The sequence below is a fragment of the Phoenix dactylifera genome, chromosome 4, assembly GCF_009389715.1.
Source record: "Phoenix dactylifera cultivar Barhee BC4 chromosome 4, palm_55x_up_171113_PBpolish2nd_filt_p, whole genome shotgun sequence".
In the NCBI taxonomy this organism is placed as follows: domain Eukaryota; kingdom Viridiplantae; phylum Streptophyta; class Magnoliopsida; order Arecales; family Arecaceae; genus Phoenix; species Phoenix dactylifera.
In genome coordinates, this window is record NC_052395.1 from 19,457,483 (window position 1) to 19,477,839 (window position 20,357).

Below are 20,357 nucleotides of genomic sequence, written 5' to 3' on the forward strand. Positions count from 1 at the left end.
GAATTAAAAACTAATAAAGGCATAAACCATCTTAATTTGCCTCACTTCCTGGAACATATAAATGACATCACCATCAGTTCGAGGAGGAACTTCTATGGAAACTCTATGAGAGAGAACTTTGCAGCATAAATATTGAAAACCTCCTACTAGCATTTTTAGCATTCTTTCACCAACACACACACATATACATATAACCATATACATTGCTATAAGATATGCTCCATCTTGAAGCCCATTCTTGATCACAAAATTACTCTTTTTTTCTTCTCCTTTTAATTGACTGGCATGGTCAAACTTGTGTACTAATTAATTCTTATACATCTTGTTTCTATCAAAAAAAAAAAACTTGTGTACTAATTAATTCTTATACATCTTGTTTCTGTCAAAAAAAAAAAAAAGACAAACAACGTAATAACTACATTCTTGTAGGAATTAAATCATAAACAAAATAAAATCTCTTATCCTAAAGCATCAACTCATCAAAATTGTTTGTAATCAACCTTCATGAAATTACAATGCCACAAAAAAATATAAAATACTATGAAATGATCAAAAAGCAGTTAACATACAAAACTAAATATTAAATAATACAAAAAAATTGCAATCACTGGATTTTCTTGCGGGTCTACAAGATCCAAACCCAATTGTAAGATGATTGGAGCCATTAATTTTAATTATTAATCAAGGATTTTTATTAAAATTAATCAAAAATTTCATAAATGAAAAATTTTGTAAGATGAAAGTGGAAGGTTAGGACAAAAAGTTAATCGGGTGGTGATTAAGTCCGCCCAAAAGCTGCTTTTTTTGGTAAGGGCTTTCAAACGGTTGCTTTTATTTGTTTCCAGGAATACCTCAGCGCATAGCAGCGGCCGCAAAATTAAAACCAAGAAAAAAAGTGCAGAGAACCGAGGAGAAGAGCGTTAGTTTGATTCGGGGTGGAACCTGGCTGCCGGCCTGCCCGGGGGTGCGGTGGGAGATGGCCGCCAGTTCGATCTTGGCCCCGCACCTTACAGCGTGTCTGTGCCGCGGATGCGGGAGCCCGTCGGAGCGCCTCGTCGGCGGCCGCGACGCCTTCTTCCGGCGGCCAACCCTGTCGACGAGGAGGAGGAGGATTGCCTGCTATGCTGGTGAGCCCACCAGACAGAGACCTCCTGGCGACGACGACTCCACTGCTGGGATTCAGCTCTACTCTCAGATTGAAAGGTACGCCGCCTCTCCCCTCTCCCGTTAATCGTCGAACAAGATTTGATTTCTTGGAGTGCGATTGTGAGGTTTTTCATCATGAAATATCTGTAAAAGATTCCCTAAGGATGACCGCGAAGCGATCGAATTAGCTTTTCTTGGGATCGGAAAACTACTGCGGCCATGGAATGATATCCAGAATCATCTAATCCTGCCTGAGTTAAGGGATTAGATGGAGGAATTGGCTAATGAATAGTCAGCCACCAAGAATCATTCTTGTCCATGTATTCTGCTGTTTAAGGACTTGATTGGTGTTGGTGTGGAGGTCCTTTGATATCTGATAACATCAGCTTTAGAACATTACAGTGGCCATGAAATGATATCCAGAATCATCTAATTCTGCCTGAGTTAAGGGATTAGATGGAGGAATTGGCTAATGGAATAGTCATCCGCCAAGGATCATTCTTGTCCATGTATCCTGCTGTTTAAGGATTTGATTAGTGTTGGCGTGGAGGTCCTTTGATATCTGATAACATCAGGTTCTTGCCAGTGTCCTGATAGTGCATGCAAGTGCTGCATGATAGTAAGGCACTGGTGTGATACTCGCCATGCCATTCCGGTCTTGCCAACTGACAGTGTCATCTATGGTTGAGAGAGAAAGAAGTTGGCCATACTTGTCCTATGTAGTTTTCTTTCTGTTCTTGAAATTCAAAATTTGATATGGTCAGATGTACAAGTTGACAAGCAAATTAAGTCCATTTAGAGCTTGACGCCCATGAAGAAACAAAACTGATAATGAAAATGTGCAAGGCTCACCTCTCTCAATCTTGAAGAAAGGAAAAAAGGGTACATTTAGCTGATTATTTCCTAGAAGACCTCACAACCATATCTTAAAGTGTTTCTGAGGTACTCCAAGATATTCGTTTGTTGTGTTCAAACAACAACATGTAGTTGCTCTTGAGATGGAGATATGGGCATCAAACTAAGCCAACCTGCCCCTTCATAACCTAGCAATGGGGCTATGAGTCAAATGGTGGAATTATATCAGGGTCCAAACACAAATTTGCAGAAAAATATTTCCGTTTCCAAGAGATCCTACATTTGACCAAGTTCTTTGAACATTTTGTGTCATTCTTTTCATCCCACACCTTTTCTGATTTGCAAAATCTGACTTATCATTGCTATGACTGTATTGCATCTTGAACTGTGAAGACATGCTCCTCAATTTTTTTTCAGCATATATATTATAAATTTGATGAGTTGGAGGGAAGCATGTTATGTCAAGAAAATATTTTCACAAATGTGAAAATATTGATCTCACATGTGTTCATTATGTTGGTCAAATATAGATGTGCTTCATTATGCAAAAGAAAAGGTTACATGGTATGTCTGCTGGTGTTGTACCAGGACATGGTACACCTGCTAGTGCCGGCATGGCAAAATTGAGATGTCATACAATCTGCTGGTGCAAATGGTACCAAAGTGTGTACCGGTACTGACACCTTTACCAGTACAATTTGGTGAGGCCACTGGACATCAATATTTCAATCCATGGTTCAAAGTCCTACAAATACAACCTAGATTTCTGACCTATTCTTTATGATTTACTTATGGTCTAAACAAATATTTGTGCTCTGATTATTAATGGAAAAAGTATTTGGCTTAACCACAACACCTCCTCCCTCTACATGTTGCAAGTTAAAAGGTGTTCTAGCGTAAACTTGGGCGGATCAGGCTAGGCTCCACGGCCAAACACATACTCAAATAGGCTAGTTGAAGCTCGGCCATACTCAACCTTGGGTGAGACCAATGTAGTAGCCCAAGCCTGACTCAACAAAATGCCAAGGATTGGCTTGATGTGATTCAATCACCCCTAGACCTAGACTAGTTGCTTTGACCATAGGGGAGGGAGAGGAGATAATTGTGCGGGGGCACTGGTGGTGGTAAGGTTGCTAATAGAGATTCTGAGGAAGGGAAGTGGTGGTAGGTGCAAAGATGGTAACGATGCTAATGGTAGTGACTTAGCGAGCGAGATCTGGAAATAGAGGGGGTCAACATTTCTGGTTTGGCAGCAGCAAAGTAGCAGGGGGAGAGAGATAAGGAGACATGGAGGAAAGCGGATGGAAGGGAGGGGATGGTGCAGCCTAACTGAGGAAGGAGGGCTGACTCAGGTCGGCTAAGTCAAATTTCTAAGAATCCAGGCTTGGACCAATTTCTTGTTGAGCCGATGGATTCTGGCCAAGATAGTTAGCTAGGTCTCAATTGCCTAGGCCTGCCGAAGGTTAGGTTGGACATGTTGGGCCAAAATGTGCAGGTCTGGTTCCAAACTTGCATTGTGTATAGGGAAGAATTGACATCTATGAATTGAAAGTTTCCTAGTGCAGATTGAGAAGACTATTTTATGTGTGGGATATTGACTAAGAGTTGTTTAAGTTCAACAAGACCTAATAATTTGAAGAGGCTAGAAAATAGGGTATTTTTTCAAGTTAAAGCAGTAATTCAGGTCACCAAGTGACACTGTATCCATGTGGCTCAAGACATCTCTTGTCAAGATAAGTTTTTGGTTGGATCTCTTATGTAGCTATATGATAGTAGCATGGCAGCTGATCTAAAATCAAATATTACATGGTGCTATCAAAAAAGATTATAATTTTATATTGGAAAAGTTGACAGTAAAGCAGTAACCGCATATGCGGAGTTAAATGTCCAATTGTTAATTAACTTATCAAAGCCTTGGGAAGTAACATCAACAGCATACCAGCTGCTAATGGTGGTATTTTATATTCTTCCCTCTATAAGTGCTTATCCTATCTGATTATAACAGAAGCATGACTGTTTATTTTTCTTCATGTAGTCTTCCTCTAACTTGATTCAATACTTACATTTCTTGTACTAGTCTGCTTGATTAAAATGATAGGGTCTTATTATCTTATAGATGATGTAGGAGAAGATTTTCACTAGTTTGTTCCATTAACCTAGTGGCCACACTGATAAATAACAATATCTCAAAAGAAATCCAACCAAAGGTGGATGAAGCGGTGATATGCCACTGAGTCTTGTTTGATCCTCATATATTATTGGGGTAATGATGTGCTTATAGACAAACCAAGTAGAGTGCTAGTCATGCACATGACACAAAATGAGCAGCACATATTGGAGATAACCATGTCGAGGTAGGTGTCTTTAAATCAACAAGAATGAGGAAAGTAGAGGAAGCATTAGAGCATAAGTCATCTATTTAAAAAAAAAAGAATGTTTTGAGTTCAGGTATATTCCCAGAATGTTCTACTTGTTGCTCTTTTCCTATTAGTCTATTGGACTCTACTCAAAATATTATTTGCTATTATTGCTGCAATCACAGAAATTTATCATATGAATTGCCTATTTTGCTTACCCCCTTCTTTCTCACACACACACACTGCAAGCACATGTGTGCACCCATGTTCAACTGACTGGAGAGAGATATAAAACCATTTCATATATCCCTCTACACCTTATTTAGTGTTAAAGGAGAGCCGTAGATCCCTGAAATTTCTCAAATTAATCCAATATTTCTTAGACAACTCTGTTAAAAGCATTAATTTATCTAAAATCTAAAATTAATTCCCTCGCCAACTCCAACTCCAGCACATATCCTACTTCTCTCTAAAATCTAAAAGTTGGCCATATATTCCCTTGGCTTTTCCCATTAATGTATAACATTAAATGCAATAACAACAACTCAGAGAAAAACTGATGGCATATGAAAGAAATTCTCTTCTCTTTTTACGTTAAAAATTTATGCCTAGTTGTATTGGGTTGTGCATAGCGCCAAATAATGCTTATTGCTACCATATGCTTCCACTTGACTTCTATTATTTGTGGATGTGGAGAATGGTTAATGTGTGAGAGTTAAGGCATGAACGGTTGGTCCTCCAGTTTTATTGCTTAAGATTGTTTACCATTTAAGAAGTATATTTGTATTGATAATATATGTTGTCAAGTTGTTGATTTAGTAATATTATTCATATTTAACACTTAAAAAGCATAAATTCATGTTCTAAGCTTCTATGCAAGAGAATAACTGATACAGAATCATGATTGATCAATTATTTTAATTCATTATTAGCACTACGCTTATCCATACAAATTTAGTTCTTTTATGTGATTTTTCATATACAATTGCTCACATAAATATTAGATGATAAAATAACAAATATTATGTAACTCCATGTGCAATATATAGGCCCATATACTAGTAAAGAACGTAGCTAAGGCAAGCTGTTTGGGATAGTTTACGCAGCTGCAATACCTTGAATGTGAGTAGTTGGAAAAATCCTCAGGAACTTCCTGTTTTAGCTCACTTGGCTTTGGATAGGATACAATGAAGAATTAGGATGCATAAAGCCAGGTTCAGATATATGGGGTAACACTATATGTGATATGTATATTTTATGTTCTGTAGGTTGTGAGATATGTGGCCACTACTTGTCTTGTTTACTCAGCCATATAGTATTCTTGCCTGATGGTAGAATGTGATGAAAGTTATCATGTGATGAAAGTTATCATTTTGTTACTGCAGAATAATTACTGAAACAGCAAAGCAGTCTCAAGATGGATGGGGTGCTTCTGGAGATTGGAATGAAATTGAGGTCTTGCCCTTGGTTTTCTTTTACCATCTGATTTATTTTTCGCTTTCACAAAAGCCAATATTACGCATTTGCTTCAAGAAGTCAAGTTACTTTTTCCTTTACTTTTGTTGAACTTTAGTTAAGAAAGGAAAAAAATTTTGCTAGGATAGGAAAGGAACTACTAAGAGATTGAGAAGTAAGAGAGAAATATGGTGATGCAACGCCAACAGCCTAAGCATCTTTGCCTTAACACTCTTGTGGTCTTGCCAATAGGCTGCTAGCTGATTTTACTATCTATGAATATGGAATAACAGTTTCTTCTATTACAACATCTGTAACTCTTCAAGTTTCATGAATTCAGAAAAATACAACCTAATAGATTATTGATCAGTAGATCATATTCTCCTTATTCCTCAACTCTTGACAATTTGAATGGTCATTATATATTGTTCGAACAAGCTATGATGGCATATCATTTACTAAACTATATGCCTCATATGATAGAATACAATATGATATGGTACACAATGGTGATATTTGAAGGTTGAACATACCCAGAACATGCCTTGCTTGTCTTGATTAACTCAGACAAGACAATTATTGAACTCTCATTACACTATGAGAAACAAGATAGACCTTGTACCCAGAGATTTTAACCTAGATACATGATGTGGATAATAAACCTCAAGGTCGGCAAAAGAAGCTGCACAAGAACAGAACCCCGAATTAGAATGAGTGTCATGTTATGATCATTAAGTAGATGAGATTGGGCAATCTGGTTAGTGTATCTATTAGAAGTCATCAGATGATTGTGATCCTTATGAAATAGAAATTGGTTGATCCAGTCCATCTATCCATCATTAGTGTATTCGCAGCTTCTGGGTCATTAGTTTTGTCAATAAAAAAGGTAGACAGATCAATCTGGAGCATCTGTTTATTTAAGAAATCCTTATGGCTGTTAGCTTTTATGAATTGGGTGATCAAGTCACTCCAAACACTTTTGCTTCTACTCTTCCTTTGCTTTTCTTTTCTCCTTCTCATCTTTTGTTGTTTGTTAATTGTTGATTGTTTCAAAACTTAGGGGTCAGAGCAAGTGTTGTTACTTGTGATGGTACCAACAATTGCCACTGCCTGTACAATGGTAAAAAAGAGGAAGAGAGCAAAGAGAAAAGGAAGAAGAAGAGCTAGTAAAGTAAAAATGTGTGGAAGGAAAGAAAATGAGCAAGAAAAGATTAATTTTCTTGCACTTATGTTTTTGCCGCCAAGTTTGATACTTCTGGAGCCTGTGCCAGTGACCTCTGTCTTTCTCTTTCTCCAAGCTTCTTTTATACAGTGTGAAGGAACGGGTGTTTCAATGTAACATTAAACAGTTGCCCGTCAAACTTGGCATGACCTGCATTAAGCACTTGATAACATGCCTGAACTACCTTGAATGGGCATTCTGGGCACTTGCATTAGCCTTGGTGTGTCATCTAGGTACCTTTGCATCAGCTTAGTCACCCATGTAGGCCACCAGGCCTTAGGAACCGGCCTGTTTGAGGTTTGCACCTAGACCCCCCAAGCTTTCTTCAAAATGTCCCTGAACTACATGACATGATGCAGTTACTTTCTGGACAAGTGAACCAACCTCTTGCCGTAGTCATCTTTACATCTAGTTGCAGTCTTAAGGTACAATTATTTAACCTCAAAAATTGTGTTTGCCATGCATGAAACCCATGTGTAGGTCATCCAAACAAAGGGTGTATGTACATACATGCATACCTCTGTACATATGTACTCATGAATGTGCGTATACACGTACATATATGCATATGTATTTGAATGTACATGCATGCAATAATTACATACATAAAAATTGAAATAGAGTAGGTGTTTAAAAATCTGCAATGTAGCTTTATATAATTTCCTTCGATGTTTGCATGCAACTGATGATATTCTAAGGTAACGAAATGAAAAATTTGATCCCGAATCTTCAATGTTCTCCCTTTTGCAGTATTTGATACTATTATCATTTTCATGATTATGGAAAATTTGTACTTAGTTTGACAGTTTTCCACTAATGTGATGTTAATATTGCAATTTGAATTAATCTTTCTGGCTGGTCATTATACTTAGTACACTTAATTCAAAAGGTGTATGGGTGTATCTAACCTTGCTTCAATGTGAATATTTTGGAACTATGCTGTGTTTGTCACTTGGGCCACTTGGTGACACCCACATCTTCAATGCATCCTCATATACATTGACAAAATAGCCCAAATGTTACTGTTTATTGATTTCATTTCTAGAGATTTGCATTTTAATGTGATTTCATAATATGAATAGAAGAATAACTACCAATGGAAAGATTTGATAATAAGTCATCCCTATTATTTTATTCTTGTTCACAAAAGTAACTTATGCATTTTGTAACTCCTAAGTAACAAGCAAAATACCATGTATTGTTCAGCAAGAAGCAAGGTCCGCCGTACCGGTACCGGTCGGCATACCAGTGGCGGCCCGGACCGGTACGGTATTGGTCCGTACTGGCCTCATACCGGCTCCGTACCGGTTCTCCAACGATAAGCTACAAGTACCGGATTTCACACTGATCCGGTACCGGTCCGAGGCCGGACCGATACGGCAGACCATGGCAAGAAGTATTAAATACTTAAACTTGATTGTGTTCATATGTGCATGTGCCTATGTGCATGCATAAGGAAAAAAAATGAAGAAACAGCCAATATAAAGCCTTATGCTTCAAGAGACATGTTCACTTTCAGATTTCTCATTAGTGCTTAACGTCAGATCTCCAAACATCAACCTTAAAAGTTTGTCCTTCATTACAGAAAAATAGACATGTTTTTTTGCTGTATGTTGTATAATTCTTTTTGGATTTTGTTTGTTATTAGGGTTGTTGGATTTTGAAACCAAAAAATGCAAAGCCAACATCAGTTGTCCATTTTGTTGGTGGAATTTTTGTTGGAGCTGCACCTCAGCTAACTTATCGCTATTTCCTAGAGCGTCTCTCTGATAAGTAAGTGGTGATTTAATTAATTTCCATTTAGGTTGGTTATAGATTTTTTTTCATCTGTTAATAGATTGTATTACTGACAATTTTTATGGTAATGGTTCAGTCTTTTATGCGCATAAAATTTCAGTGGATGCTTATGCTTAGATTGCTCAAGTCATTTTGGTGATAAAATGGGTTTGCCTCTGAAGTCTGAATATATAATAAGGAAAAATAAGATAATTTTCATGCTTTTTAACCAAGGTTTGCCGTACCGGTACCGGATCTCGTACCGATGCCACACTAACATAGTGTCGGTATGGTACGGTACGGAATTTTTTAGCGTATCGAAGGTCGATACGCCACCGATACCGAACCGGTATGGAACCCTACGCTTGGTACCATACCATACCATTCGGTATGGTACCACATACCATGTTCTAACTGAGACTTGGTTGATATGGTCTTTCATTTAAGAATGTTGTTGGCGAGATTTTTCCTGTTCCATTATAATGAATCTCAGCAAGTGCAATGCATGTGATTATGCAACATATGTTATTCATGTCCATGCTTGACCATGCAAGGACATGCAAAGATTATCATGCCATAATATTAGAGCAGATTACTTTCTGGTTGTTATCCTTATAGACTTCTGGATAAGATTGCAGCTCAACTGGATCAATTCATAAACCATAAAACAAAGTGTTGCCAACCTGACTCTAAATTGATACCCAATAATTTTATTACATAAGTCTAAAAACTCAAGCTGACCATATTACTCCTAAATTCTCTAGTTCAATATTTTAGAAATTAGCTCGACCATTCCTTACTTGGAGTTTTACCTTTCCTCAGATCTCGGATTATCAATTCCTAAATGAACCTAGTTTGTTGGATACATATTTGTGAATGCCTCACTTGTATGTTATAACTAGAGGAGCAAGTCAAGCTTTCATTTGGTGACTGGAAACTAGGAACTTTTACCTACTATAAAGCTTTTTGCCTTTTGGAGCAATACTCAAAATTTGAACCCTGGACCTCCTCAAAGGGCTAGCCTTTATAGGAGAGGTGACAACCAACTGAGCTAACAGTTGTTAGCAGAAGAAAAGTATTTTATTTTCGTAATTTTTGTCAATGTTCTCCTCTTGACAGTTCCTTCCATTCTTTACTCATACTTAATTTTGTTGCTATTTTTAAAAAATACAACTAAACAATAAAATTCTGATGAACATGTAAAAGTAATTCCCACCTCAGTGGTACACATTATGGACATCGGTATGATAATCTAAAACACGATGTTTGTCATTAAAATGTCGCTGGACTGGTTTCATATTATGTGTTTAACCACTTCTTGTCATTACATTTAATATTCACAGCCTTAACATCATATCATGTTTTTATTGTTTTAGTTAGAAATTGGACATAAATTTATAGGATTAAAATATCTTCTACTTTAGGATGAATTTTTCCTACTTCATGGCTTATATTCAGTAATTGGAGAAATAACAAAGTAGAAGAGAACATGATAGTGTTCAAAAGTAAAAACAAGTGATGGTTCTGGTAAATGATACGAATCAAGAGCATGTTTTTAATATTTTGTCAAAGTAGGCGAGTGGGATTTGTGAGTCAACAAATGTTAAGGGAGGAACGACAACAATAGGAGGTCTTTATTTTGGTTCACCTAATAATGCACCTGATATTTTTTGCAACCTTCATCACAATTATCATTCATCTGTTTCTCTTTTTAGTAGTACAATTTCCCTGGCTATTCAGTATCTCCTAATTTGCAAGTTTCAATTATTATATGCCTAGTACCTCTTCCATTACTCCACCATCATGTGAAGGTTTCTTAGTTGGGAAAATCATTATAAAATCAATATTTTTGTCATATTTGATGTGGCAATTTATGGGCCATCTTGGAAGAGTTCAGATTTCAAATATCTGTTCATATTGGACTCTATAATTTAGGATCTTATTGTAATTCTCAATATTGATTCATTCTCCAACTGTTATTTTATGTATCCCTTTAAAATGTATTTCTAACATATAAGTTTCAATGTCATTATGATGTAGAATGGCTTAGACTGAAAACAGATAAGGCTTTTTAAAATAAGATGGAGGAACTAAGATTGATGGAGAATGAGGATGGTCATGATCGGCTACAGATCAGAAAAATAACCAATGTGTTTCAGATCTGCAATTATAGTCATTCTCGCAGATTAAACTTTTGACTGAAGAAGGACAGAATGATAGTAGGCCATACCAGCCCGAACCGAAAAGTATGGAGTGTACCGTACCGTACCAGTTCGATATCGGTATATGGTACAAATGGCGTATTGATACTCGGTACGCCAAAAAAATCTTATACTATACAAAAAATCTTATACCGTACCATACCGATACTGTCTAATGTAGCACTGCTACGGGGTTCGGTACCGAGACGGCGAACCTTGGGCCTAAATACCAAAATAAAGTTGGCTGGTAGTTTTCTTAGGGTCATGAAACCTTGTTTTAGAATTGATTGAATCTAATCTGTGATCTGATCTGAATGGCCTGTTTGTTGGCCCTAATGATGGCAGATTGCTGCAAAGAAGAGATTTGTTGATAACCAGAATCAGTACAACAGAGGAAAAAGAACTAGTTTTGCCCCCAAGACAGCAAAGTGAAACTGAAAAGATAAGATCGCAAAGAGAGAAAAACAAGAACAGGAAAAAGGGACTGAATCAGCTGTGAGAGAATAGATAAATACAAGATCAGAATACAGAACTTAAGAAAAGAATACAAGATCACACCTACAGTTCCAAGCCTCACGCTCACACCATGGTAGAAAAGAAAAGCAATAACTTTATTCATATTCTGCATAAAGATTCTGATTGTATGGCTGATTACATAACTCAACTCACCTATTTAAAGAAAAAGAAACCCACTACACTTGTAGAGTCCCTAAAATATCCTTCATAATGTACTGGTTACTGTTCATGGTTATTGTAGTACAAGCAATGCTGTAAACAGTAATTGCTGCAGTATCTATTTTACACGAAATTATTAATATCTGATGTTGCTTTATTATTAAGTTGTCCCACAACATCGCCTCATCTAAAAATTTAATATGGCTTCAAGATCATTTAATATCAGCCATGTACTAATTAAGGTCCCTTATAGATAAGTTTAAACAAAAAAAGTACATAAAAGAGTAACCCATAATTTTGTAGCGTTCTTATTCATTATGACGTGATCTTAGATCTCCATCATTTGCTTGCGCTGAGCAGGAATTCGCCTCAAATTCTTTGAAATTAAAGCGGTATTGCTAAGTCATACATCTGGTGGTTAAATAATGATGGATGCCTTGCATTGGGTGTTGCATTATGCTCTGATTAGAATTGGAACTCCAGTTGTGGTGGAAGTCGAAACAAGCATGAGGTGCCAGTCTCATAACAATCTTGAGGTAGCTGTTCAATGATTAAAAATAAGGTGTCAGTTCACTAGATAAGCTTGACGTGGCAGCTCACTAACAAGCATCATTTGTTCTGATTACACTTAGTCTTTGATATTAAACATTTTCTTGGAGATCTTAAGCCTTTTTCAGATGGTCGTTTGTTTGTTTTATAGTTAAACCATTCATATCTACTATCACTTAGTGTTCCTTTTTGTCAATAATAGTTAAATATAATCTGTTAATTTGACCATATAGTTTATTCCTTTTTATAGTAACTTTTTGAAGTTATTTGATTATATTCACTTTTATGATTCAGGGGTGCTTTGGTAGTTGCCACACCTTTTGCTAGTGGTTTTGATTACTTCTTCATAGCAGATGAAGTGCAATTCAAATTTGATAGGTGCCTTCGGTTTTTACAAGACACCGTGAGTCCATCATTTAACACTTGCATTGTTTTGATGATCTTTTTCAAAAATTCAAGCTTTGTTGCTATGACTTCCAGGTAAATGACCTTCCAACATTTGGTATTGGTCATTCTCTGGGATCTGTTATCCACCTTCTAATTGGTACCAGTCCTTCTCTGTGAATGCTTTGACTCCTTTGGTTCTGGTGTCAATTTATTGCAACTAAATTGTTGAATAATAAACCAGGATCAAGATATGCTATACAAAGAAGTGGGAATGTATTAATGGCTTTCAACAATCAGGTAATGGCTCTCACTCATGGCAATCTATAATTCCATATAGATGTAACTGTAACTTCTGAATAACATCTTAGCCAATTCTATTTGCATCCAGTACTCTTTTCCATTTCGAGGTTAATATCTGGTTCTTTAACAAACAAAAATTTCTAGCAACCTGAAGGTAGTTTTTTTTTTCTTCTCTACTTCTCAATAGTGTTTTTGTTAAATTATTTTCCCTCGCTCGCTTATAGATTTCCTCTATTCTTAGTCATGGTTGTTTGATCTTCTTCTCAAACCTGAGCAGTTTGATTGGTTTGCCGAAGTATAGGTCAAGATTTGCTTTCTTTGTTCTCTCAGCCCATATTGTTATGACCGACTGACAGATTTAAGTGGAAGATGAACCTCAAAGAGAAATCTTTAGAAACTTCCAATTTGGAAAAGATGCATGACTTGGGGTAAGCTAATTAAGAAAACAAGAATTTAGAAAGAATGTTACAGATTTTGAGTTTTAAGGGCATGATGAAGATCTTGTTTGCACGATTATAAATGATGTCTGAGTGCTCCAACAATGTTATGACTGTTGGTACTCTTTAGAACACAGAGAATGTAGGGAAAGACTAGACTCTGAAAAAAACAGGTTTATTTTAAGATTGAAGTTCTAAACATATACTTTGCTATATGGTCATTTGATTCATTTATTTTGGCAACACCTGGTTAATGAATTAACTATCCAACTTAGTTTCTACTTCAGTTAGCAGGATTTTAGCATCGGATTTTCTTAACAAATGCATTGATAAGAATGAAGGCTTTAGTTTTACGTATTGATACAAAATGTAAGTTTTCTGGATAAAAGCAGTCAAAAGAATCAGATTGGGAACCTTTCATTTAACATCTTCCCATCTTAGTGCTTTTGTGACATTGAATGGACTGACTTAAAACATGGAAATATTGTAGTGTCAGAGAACCTTTATTTTCTGTATCTTAAATTTGTCGATTTTGTTTTTAAATTTCATGGTATATAATAATGTTTTAATTGAAGGGGAAAATTTATTTGATGGGCATTTGCTTTTAGGAAGATGTTAATTGTTACATAGCCAGCTTAAAGGTTTGAAAAGTGCTCAAATTATCTTAATTGTTATGAAGTTGACTGGCATAAAGGCTCAGCATTTGCTCAACAAACCTTTCTGTGGGAAAAAAGGAGTCATTGCTTCCAATTAAGTTCTGCAAAAAGAGGCATCCTGTTAATTTTCCTTGGTTCCATTTTAAGTTTCATCAATATATGCAAATTTCTGTTGTTTGGATTAACTGAATGAGTTCACAATAACCATACATGAATGAATGTATATTTTCTCATGCTGGAACTTCATATTTTTATATTTGTGTTGCCAAATAGAAAAGGTTGTATCAAGTTTCAACAATGAGATTATTGCTCGTCTGCAGGAAGCAAGCCTAACTATCCCATTATTTTCTCCTGTTATTGTCCCAATGGCTCAAAGTTTTGGTCCATTTCTATCCCAGCTCACATCATCCCCAACAATTCGCCTCGGGGTGAGAACTCATGTCTTCTTTTTAGATACTAGAGATGATTAATCACTTTCTGTGCTTTGGTTGCTGCTACATCTTGCCTAGAGTTAATCCTGATTTTATGGTCTATCTTTGTCATGCATAATATTATAATTGTGGATTCCTGTTTTCTTCTACTAACTGGACACTCTTGGCTACACTGCATAATTGCATATCAATTTCTTTGAGCAGAATTTCTGCAAGAAAGCAGGCAAGTGTGGACCTAAAGGTTGCCAACCTTACTTTGTTGGACAATTGTATTATTGCATGGCTAAAATAATTGCTGTTGGTGTTTTCATTCTTTGTCTTCCTTATGACATAATTGCATTGCTATAACTCAGAAATGAAATATTTAATTTCTCCTTGAGCTGGAAAAGAGTATGCAAGCTGCAAATATGCACCTTGAGCTCAGGCCAGCCATTTTCCTTTTTTTCCACATATTTGTTAACTTCTGCATGATATTCTAGATAATTTAATATTATTGTGCATTGATATTTTTAATATTTCTAACACTTTCTGTACTACTGCTATCATTTGAGTTCTTTTAACCCACAGCACTATAAGCTGGGGAATATCATTAAGCAACTTCTGTTCTGCATGATGCCAGTATCTTATTTTCATTTGCACCTTTAGATCTAGGTCATAGTAAGTTGGCAACTGTCATTGTTGATGATTTAAGTTGCTTTACACAAGCCATCGCAAGTGTAAATTTATTCAGCATTTTGCTGCAACAGCTTACTATTGATTGTACTCATTAGCGGATTTTTGTTCTTTACTTTCCAAGGGAATTGCATCTCACATTTCTTGTTCTCATTCTTGCCAACTAAATGGCTTTGTTAAGCGTGAAAAACCGTCACATTCTTGAAATGCCTTGCTTGTAGTATGCATCATTAACCAGACATCCTCCAAAAAAATTGGATGTCTTCTTATGAGCACCTCTACTCTTGCCATCCTCCCCAAATCCATCATTATGATGTTATTCCTTGGCTGCTGTCACCTGGCAACTTCACTTGGGGCACACTCCATTTCCTCTTCCTTGCTTGAGCTTTGAGCTTTTCCAGTGTTGATTTGGCTGGCGATATTACTGGTTGCTGCTCCAATATCAGCTACAAAGTTTTTTGTTTCCCTTTTGCTCCAGGGATTCTTATACTTCCTATGAGGCCAAGAAGCATGTAGTTTCTTGCTCTAGGGCTGAAGCTAGATAGGGTGTTATAGATAAGAATACTGCCAAAGTAGCTTAGTTTTTTAGTCTATTTGCTGCTATTGGTTTATCATTGATATACATATACCCATGATTTGCAGTTCTAGACCATACTATCTTGTACCGAGCGTACTATACCGTACTAGTAGTAAACCTATACTCAATATAAGGAGAGTACTGAGTATTAGTACCATGAACTGACCCATACTAACACTGTACCAACATGGGTATAAGTTCCGAATTTGGTACTGTGAACCATGCATATGCTTCTCCTATATGACATCAAAAATGCAATTCAAATATTTCATGAGTATATCGAGCACATCAAGATTTATTAACTCATTGTTAGTACCTTGACATGCTCTGTCTAATTGTGTATCATCCAACTAAATTCTTCCCAGAATTTCATATGTGGAAATTTTCCTTCTAATTGCTCTTAATGTGTGGTCCACTACGAGTTCAAGAGAAATTGTTAGACCATGTGTATATTAACCTTTTTATGGGTCTTATTGTGCCTTGTACTATTTTGGTGGCATGTTATTGGGCTGTTGCTGTATTTGAATGCAAAGTTTTTGCATCTGCCTGCTGCCTATTCTAAATAATAGGCTTATGTGGATTGTGATATTCCGTATGATTTATCTCTCAGAATTCTAGAGAGTTGCTCTTTGTTGCATGAACATAAACTGCAACAAATAAGGTGGTCTTCCTGCCCACCATTTGCCGTTACTCAGCTCCCAACTAGCCCCTCTTATTGCCTAAATTCATCCTAGTCAGGAATCTACCATCAATTTCTGAAGGCTGAAGAGTTGATATGAGGCACGCGGACTCCATTGGCAACCACCTTTTGGTGGAAGCGACTTGGGTGATGGTGGTAATGATGGCAATCATCGTCGTTGTCATCATCATCAACCAAAGCTCTTTTTTTCTTTTTTTTTTTTGGTAAAAGCGGCTACTCATCTCATATAGATCGAACGTGAGTACAACCATTCAAATCACAGAAAAGTAAAAAGTACAAATATGGAAGAACGTCTGATACAGACGTCCAAAGAAAATCTCCAGAATGCCGGGCGACAAAGGAGGCGACCCTGTCTGCTGCCCAGTTCGCCTCGCTGAACACATGTACTGCCTAAAAGTCAGCCATCATCTGAGTCGTCCTACGAGACTCCCGGATGAGGGGATGACCATCCCCGAACCGATCCACCCCCCGAATCCAGTCGATCACCACAGATGAATCACCCTCGAGGTACACTCGCTCGGCACTAAGTATCTGCCTCGCATAGGATATACCCTCCCAGGCTGCCCGCAACTCTGCCCCAGCCACTATAAGTCCTGGCGTGCGCTGCCCTCCTGCTACTATCATCCTACTGAGATGGTCCCTGACCACAAATCCGACCCCTCCAGTCATACCATCCACAGATCTGTTGCCGTCGAAGTTCACTTTGAGATAGCCAAGGGGTGGGGGTACCCAAGAAATAAGGGCAAAACGGGGCGCTGAAACAGCGTGATGAGTACTCCAGATGTCCTTAGCCATCCCAGAAGTAACTACAGCGGCAGCCCCAATGACCTCCCTCGCAAGCAATGTCACCCGGTCTACCACCATCCTCGGAGGCGACCTCTCAAATAGACCGGCATTCCTGCCTGATCAACCAAGGCTCTTGCTATCATCATCAACCAAGGCTCTTGCTATCATCATCAACCAAGGCTCTTGCCATCAAATATGGGTCAACTACAAAGAAAGACTGAAAGTCAAAAATGCTCTGACTGTCAACCTGACATCAATAATGTGAGGACACGTGCGGGCATATATTTAGTCCCACATTGGTTATTCACCGAGAATATCTTGGGTACTTATACAGTACCGAAAAATCTAAAATGTACCTTTCGGTTGGCCTTTTTAGATGAGATCTTGGATTGTTACAAATGGTATTAGAGTGAACCCGGTCCATGACCTATGTGGACTAGGGGACATTACGGCACGGGTATATATGAGCTGACCATGAAATGATTGTGGTGTTTGTGATTGGATTTGAATAAATTTGGATAGCCTGGCAAGGACACCAGAGCTTAAACGAGGGGAGTATGTGAAGACCTGTGCGGGCGTGTGTTTAGTCTCTCATCGGTTATTCGCTGGATAGATCTTGGGTACTTATACAGAATCAAGGAACTCAAATAATATCTTCCGGCTAACTTTTTTGGATGAAGTCTTAGGTTGTGACAAACAACTAGAAATCAGTGACATTCCTAGCCAATGCTAATCTAGGCAAGATAGAGCAATGTCATGAAATGGTGCTTTTGCAGTTCCTTAATAAGAAAAGAAGGATTATAAATGTTGATCTCAAGATATTTTTCCCTTTTTTAGGGAGTGCCTCTTCTCCTTTTTTTCAGGGATGCTCATGTTTTACTGTGTGCGAAGTAATATGTGGAAGTAAATCCAACAATCACCTATTTATTTGGAAACCACAATGTTTATTAAATCTGGATATAGATCTTATGTAAATCTAGTCTGTACCTAACCTGTTGATAGCCCTATGCTTTACGATCTTTAATGTTTGTATCTGCAACTTCAAAAAAATGATTTCATTACAAGGAAACATATGTTTTGCTCTAGTGATCAGATCTAAGCTGACACATATGGATAGAATTAGGTCACTTGGTCACCACATAGAGCAAGCTCTTCATGATGAAAACATATAAAAACTGAGTGTAAGTAAAATGTAATTTTGAGCCGTGACAAGGAAGAAAAGAGTTTTGAGTGAGGTTCAAAACTGCTCTTAAGTTTCCCATAGTGGACCATAAGATTTGAGACTTTTGTTTTGGTCAGCGCCTTGAAGATTCTCAGGAGAGCTTCCAAGATTGTAGTTAATAGAAGATTTTTTATTTGTCCATCTAGAGTGCATAATGTGACAACAGTCCAACATTCTGTTCCTCAATCTGCTGCATCATAGTGAATAAGTAACATCCTCATTCAAGTTAAGATTATTTCTTCTCCATTTATAATGTGAATTTATCTGTTCCTTCCTTTCTTTCCAGAGAACCCACTGGGATTAGAGGACAGACTAAGAGAATGGGGTGTCAGTTTAAAATATGATATTGCTGGACAGCTTTTTCTTTGTGTTATGGCTGTATATTTTGAATGATATCCTTTGCTTTTGGCAGGTTGTCTTCTTTCATAAATTTCCTCATTATGTACGGGTTTAGTGTATTAGTGATGCTTGTCATAGTAACAAAAGTAGAAAGCTGCAATTTGGAATTTATCAACTATGAAGCATTGGTTGTTTATCTCAAAAAGAAAAAGATTAATTTCTTTATTTCATTACACTGTTTTTCGCTTGTTTACACTTTTAAGATGATGGATAGTTCAATTCTTAATGAATGAATAGGCAGAAATGGCTAAGAAGCAACTAGAGAATCTTAGTCCTCCATTCATGAGGCAAGTTATTCCTTTAGTTGAGCAACTGCCTCCATTGTATATGGATTTAGTTAAGGGGAGAGAAGATTTTACTCCAAAACCAGAGGAAACTCGCCGACTGGTATGTAGCATCCTCCCCCAGTGCATTCGTCTTGTGCTAAAATCAGGATGTCCAAAGTGCATACCTGCCACATCTTCTGCAGATAAAGTCTTATTATGGTATTTCGCGGAACCTTTTGATAAAGTTCAAGGATGATAAAATTGATGAAACTTCAACATTGGCGCGAGTCCTAAGCTCAGAATCTGTCATAAGCTCACTACTGGATATGTCGATTAGGTCCATTCCTGGAGATCATGGACTTCCTTTGCAACAGGTGCATTCCATTCCATGTCGAGTTTGCTAAATTCAGATCTTCGATGTCTAGTTTTGGAAAAAATACTGAGAAAAATTGTTTGTTTCATAATTACCAGGAGATTCATGTAATCCGAAATCCTAATGATTTTTCATACAAAGTGTCACATACATATGACTTTGTTAGTGTATCCACGCGGGCTTATCTTGCTGTGAATATGGCTGACATTTTGCAGGTCTTTCCTGATGTTCCACCTGCTATGGCAGATGCTGTAAATCGAGGAGGTGAGCTTCTGGTAAATCTAAGTGCTGGAACACCATGGGAAGCTGCGGCAAAAGAAGTGGGCAACTCATTGGGTGTGGACCCGGTGATCCCACGAGCACAGCTCTCAAAGGATGTTAATATGCTTGTTGACGTAATCGCATCATGGATGGCTTCAAACTCTGGCCCAAAGCTTCTTCGACCATGAGCATATTTGGAGATACAGGAGATGAAATTGATGGGGGCGATGACGGCATCAAAGATAAATAACACAGATTTAAATGACACCGGTAGCTGTTGTACATATAATATATGTACACTTCCTGTGTGTAAGATGTAATCTGTACATATTACCGAAAGCCTTCTGTGGCATGTTTACAGAATCCAATGTAACCATGACCATAACTGGTCATCACCATCAACGCTTGTACATATAATATATGTACACTTCATGTGTGTAAGATGTAATCTGTACATATTACCGAAAGCCTTCTGTGGCATCTTTACAGAATCCAATGTAACCATAACCATAACTGGTCATCACCATCAAGGCTTGTTCCAGCAAATTATGTGACGGTAATAATTGTCTACACCAAAAGAGAATCTTCTCCACGCCTATAATTGTTATTCCATGTACTTCACTGTAGGCTTGTTTCACTGCATGTAATTAACTA

General features: G+C 37.4%; 1 protein-coding gene across 1 annotated transcript; it reads left to right on the forward strand.

Moving 5' to 3' along the window:
* Positions 1–843: 843 nt before the first annotated feature.
* Positions 844–20,324, forward strand: LOC103713938. The gene is made up of 10 exons (XM_008800994.4): positions 844–1,203; positions 5,744–5,813; positions 8,684–8,808; positions 12,531–12,639; positions 12,717–12,780; positions 12,865–12,920; positions 14,337–14,444; positions 19,041–19,190; positions 19,273–19,443; positions 19,658–20,324. Exons 1-10 carry the CDS (start codon positions 977–979, stop codon positions 19,889–19,891), a joined length of 1,314 nt encoding a protein of 437 aa, XP_008799216.2. The 5' UTR covers positions 844–976; the 3' UTR covers positions 19,892–20,324.
* Positions 20,325–20,357: the final 33 nt, after the last annotated feature.

Excerpts from the sequence above, each read along its gene's own strand:
- LOC103713938 (XM_008800994.4), top strand. The coding sequence starts at position 977 with ATGGCCGCCAGTTCGATCTTGGCCCCGCACCTTACAGCGTGTCTGTGC. Across the intron at positions 1,204-5,743 it reads CTCTACTCTCAGATTGAAAG|AATAATTACTGAAACAGCAA; the intron begins GTACGCCGCCTC and ends TTGTTACTGCAG. Across the intron at positions 12,781-12,864 it reads TGTTATCCACCTTCTAATTG|GATCAAGATATGCTATACAA; the intron begins GTACCAGTCCTT and ends ATAATAAACCAG.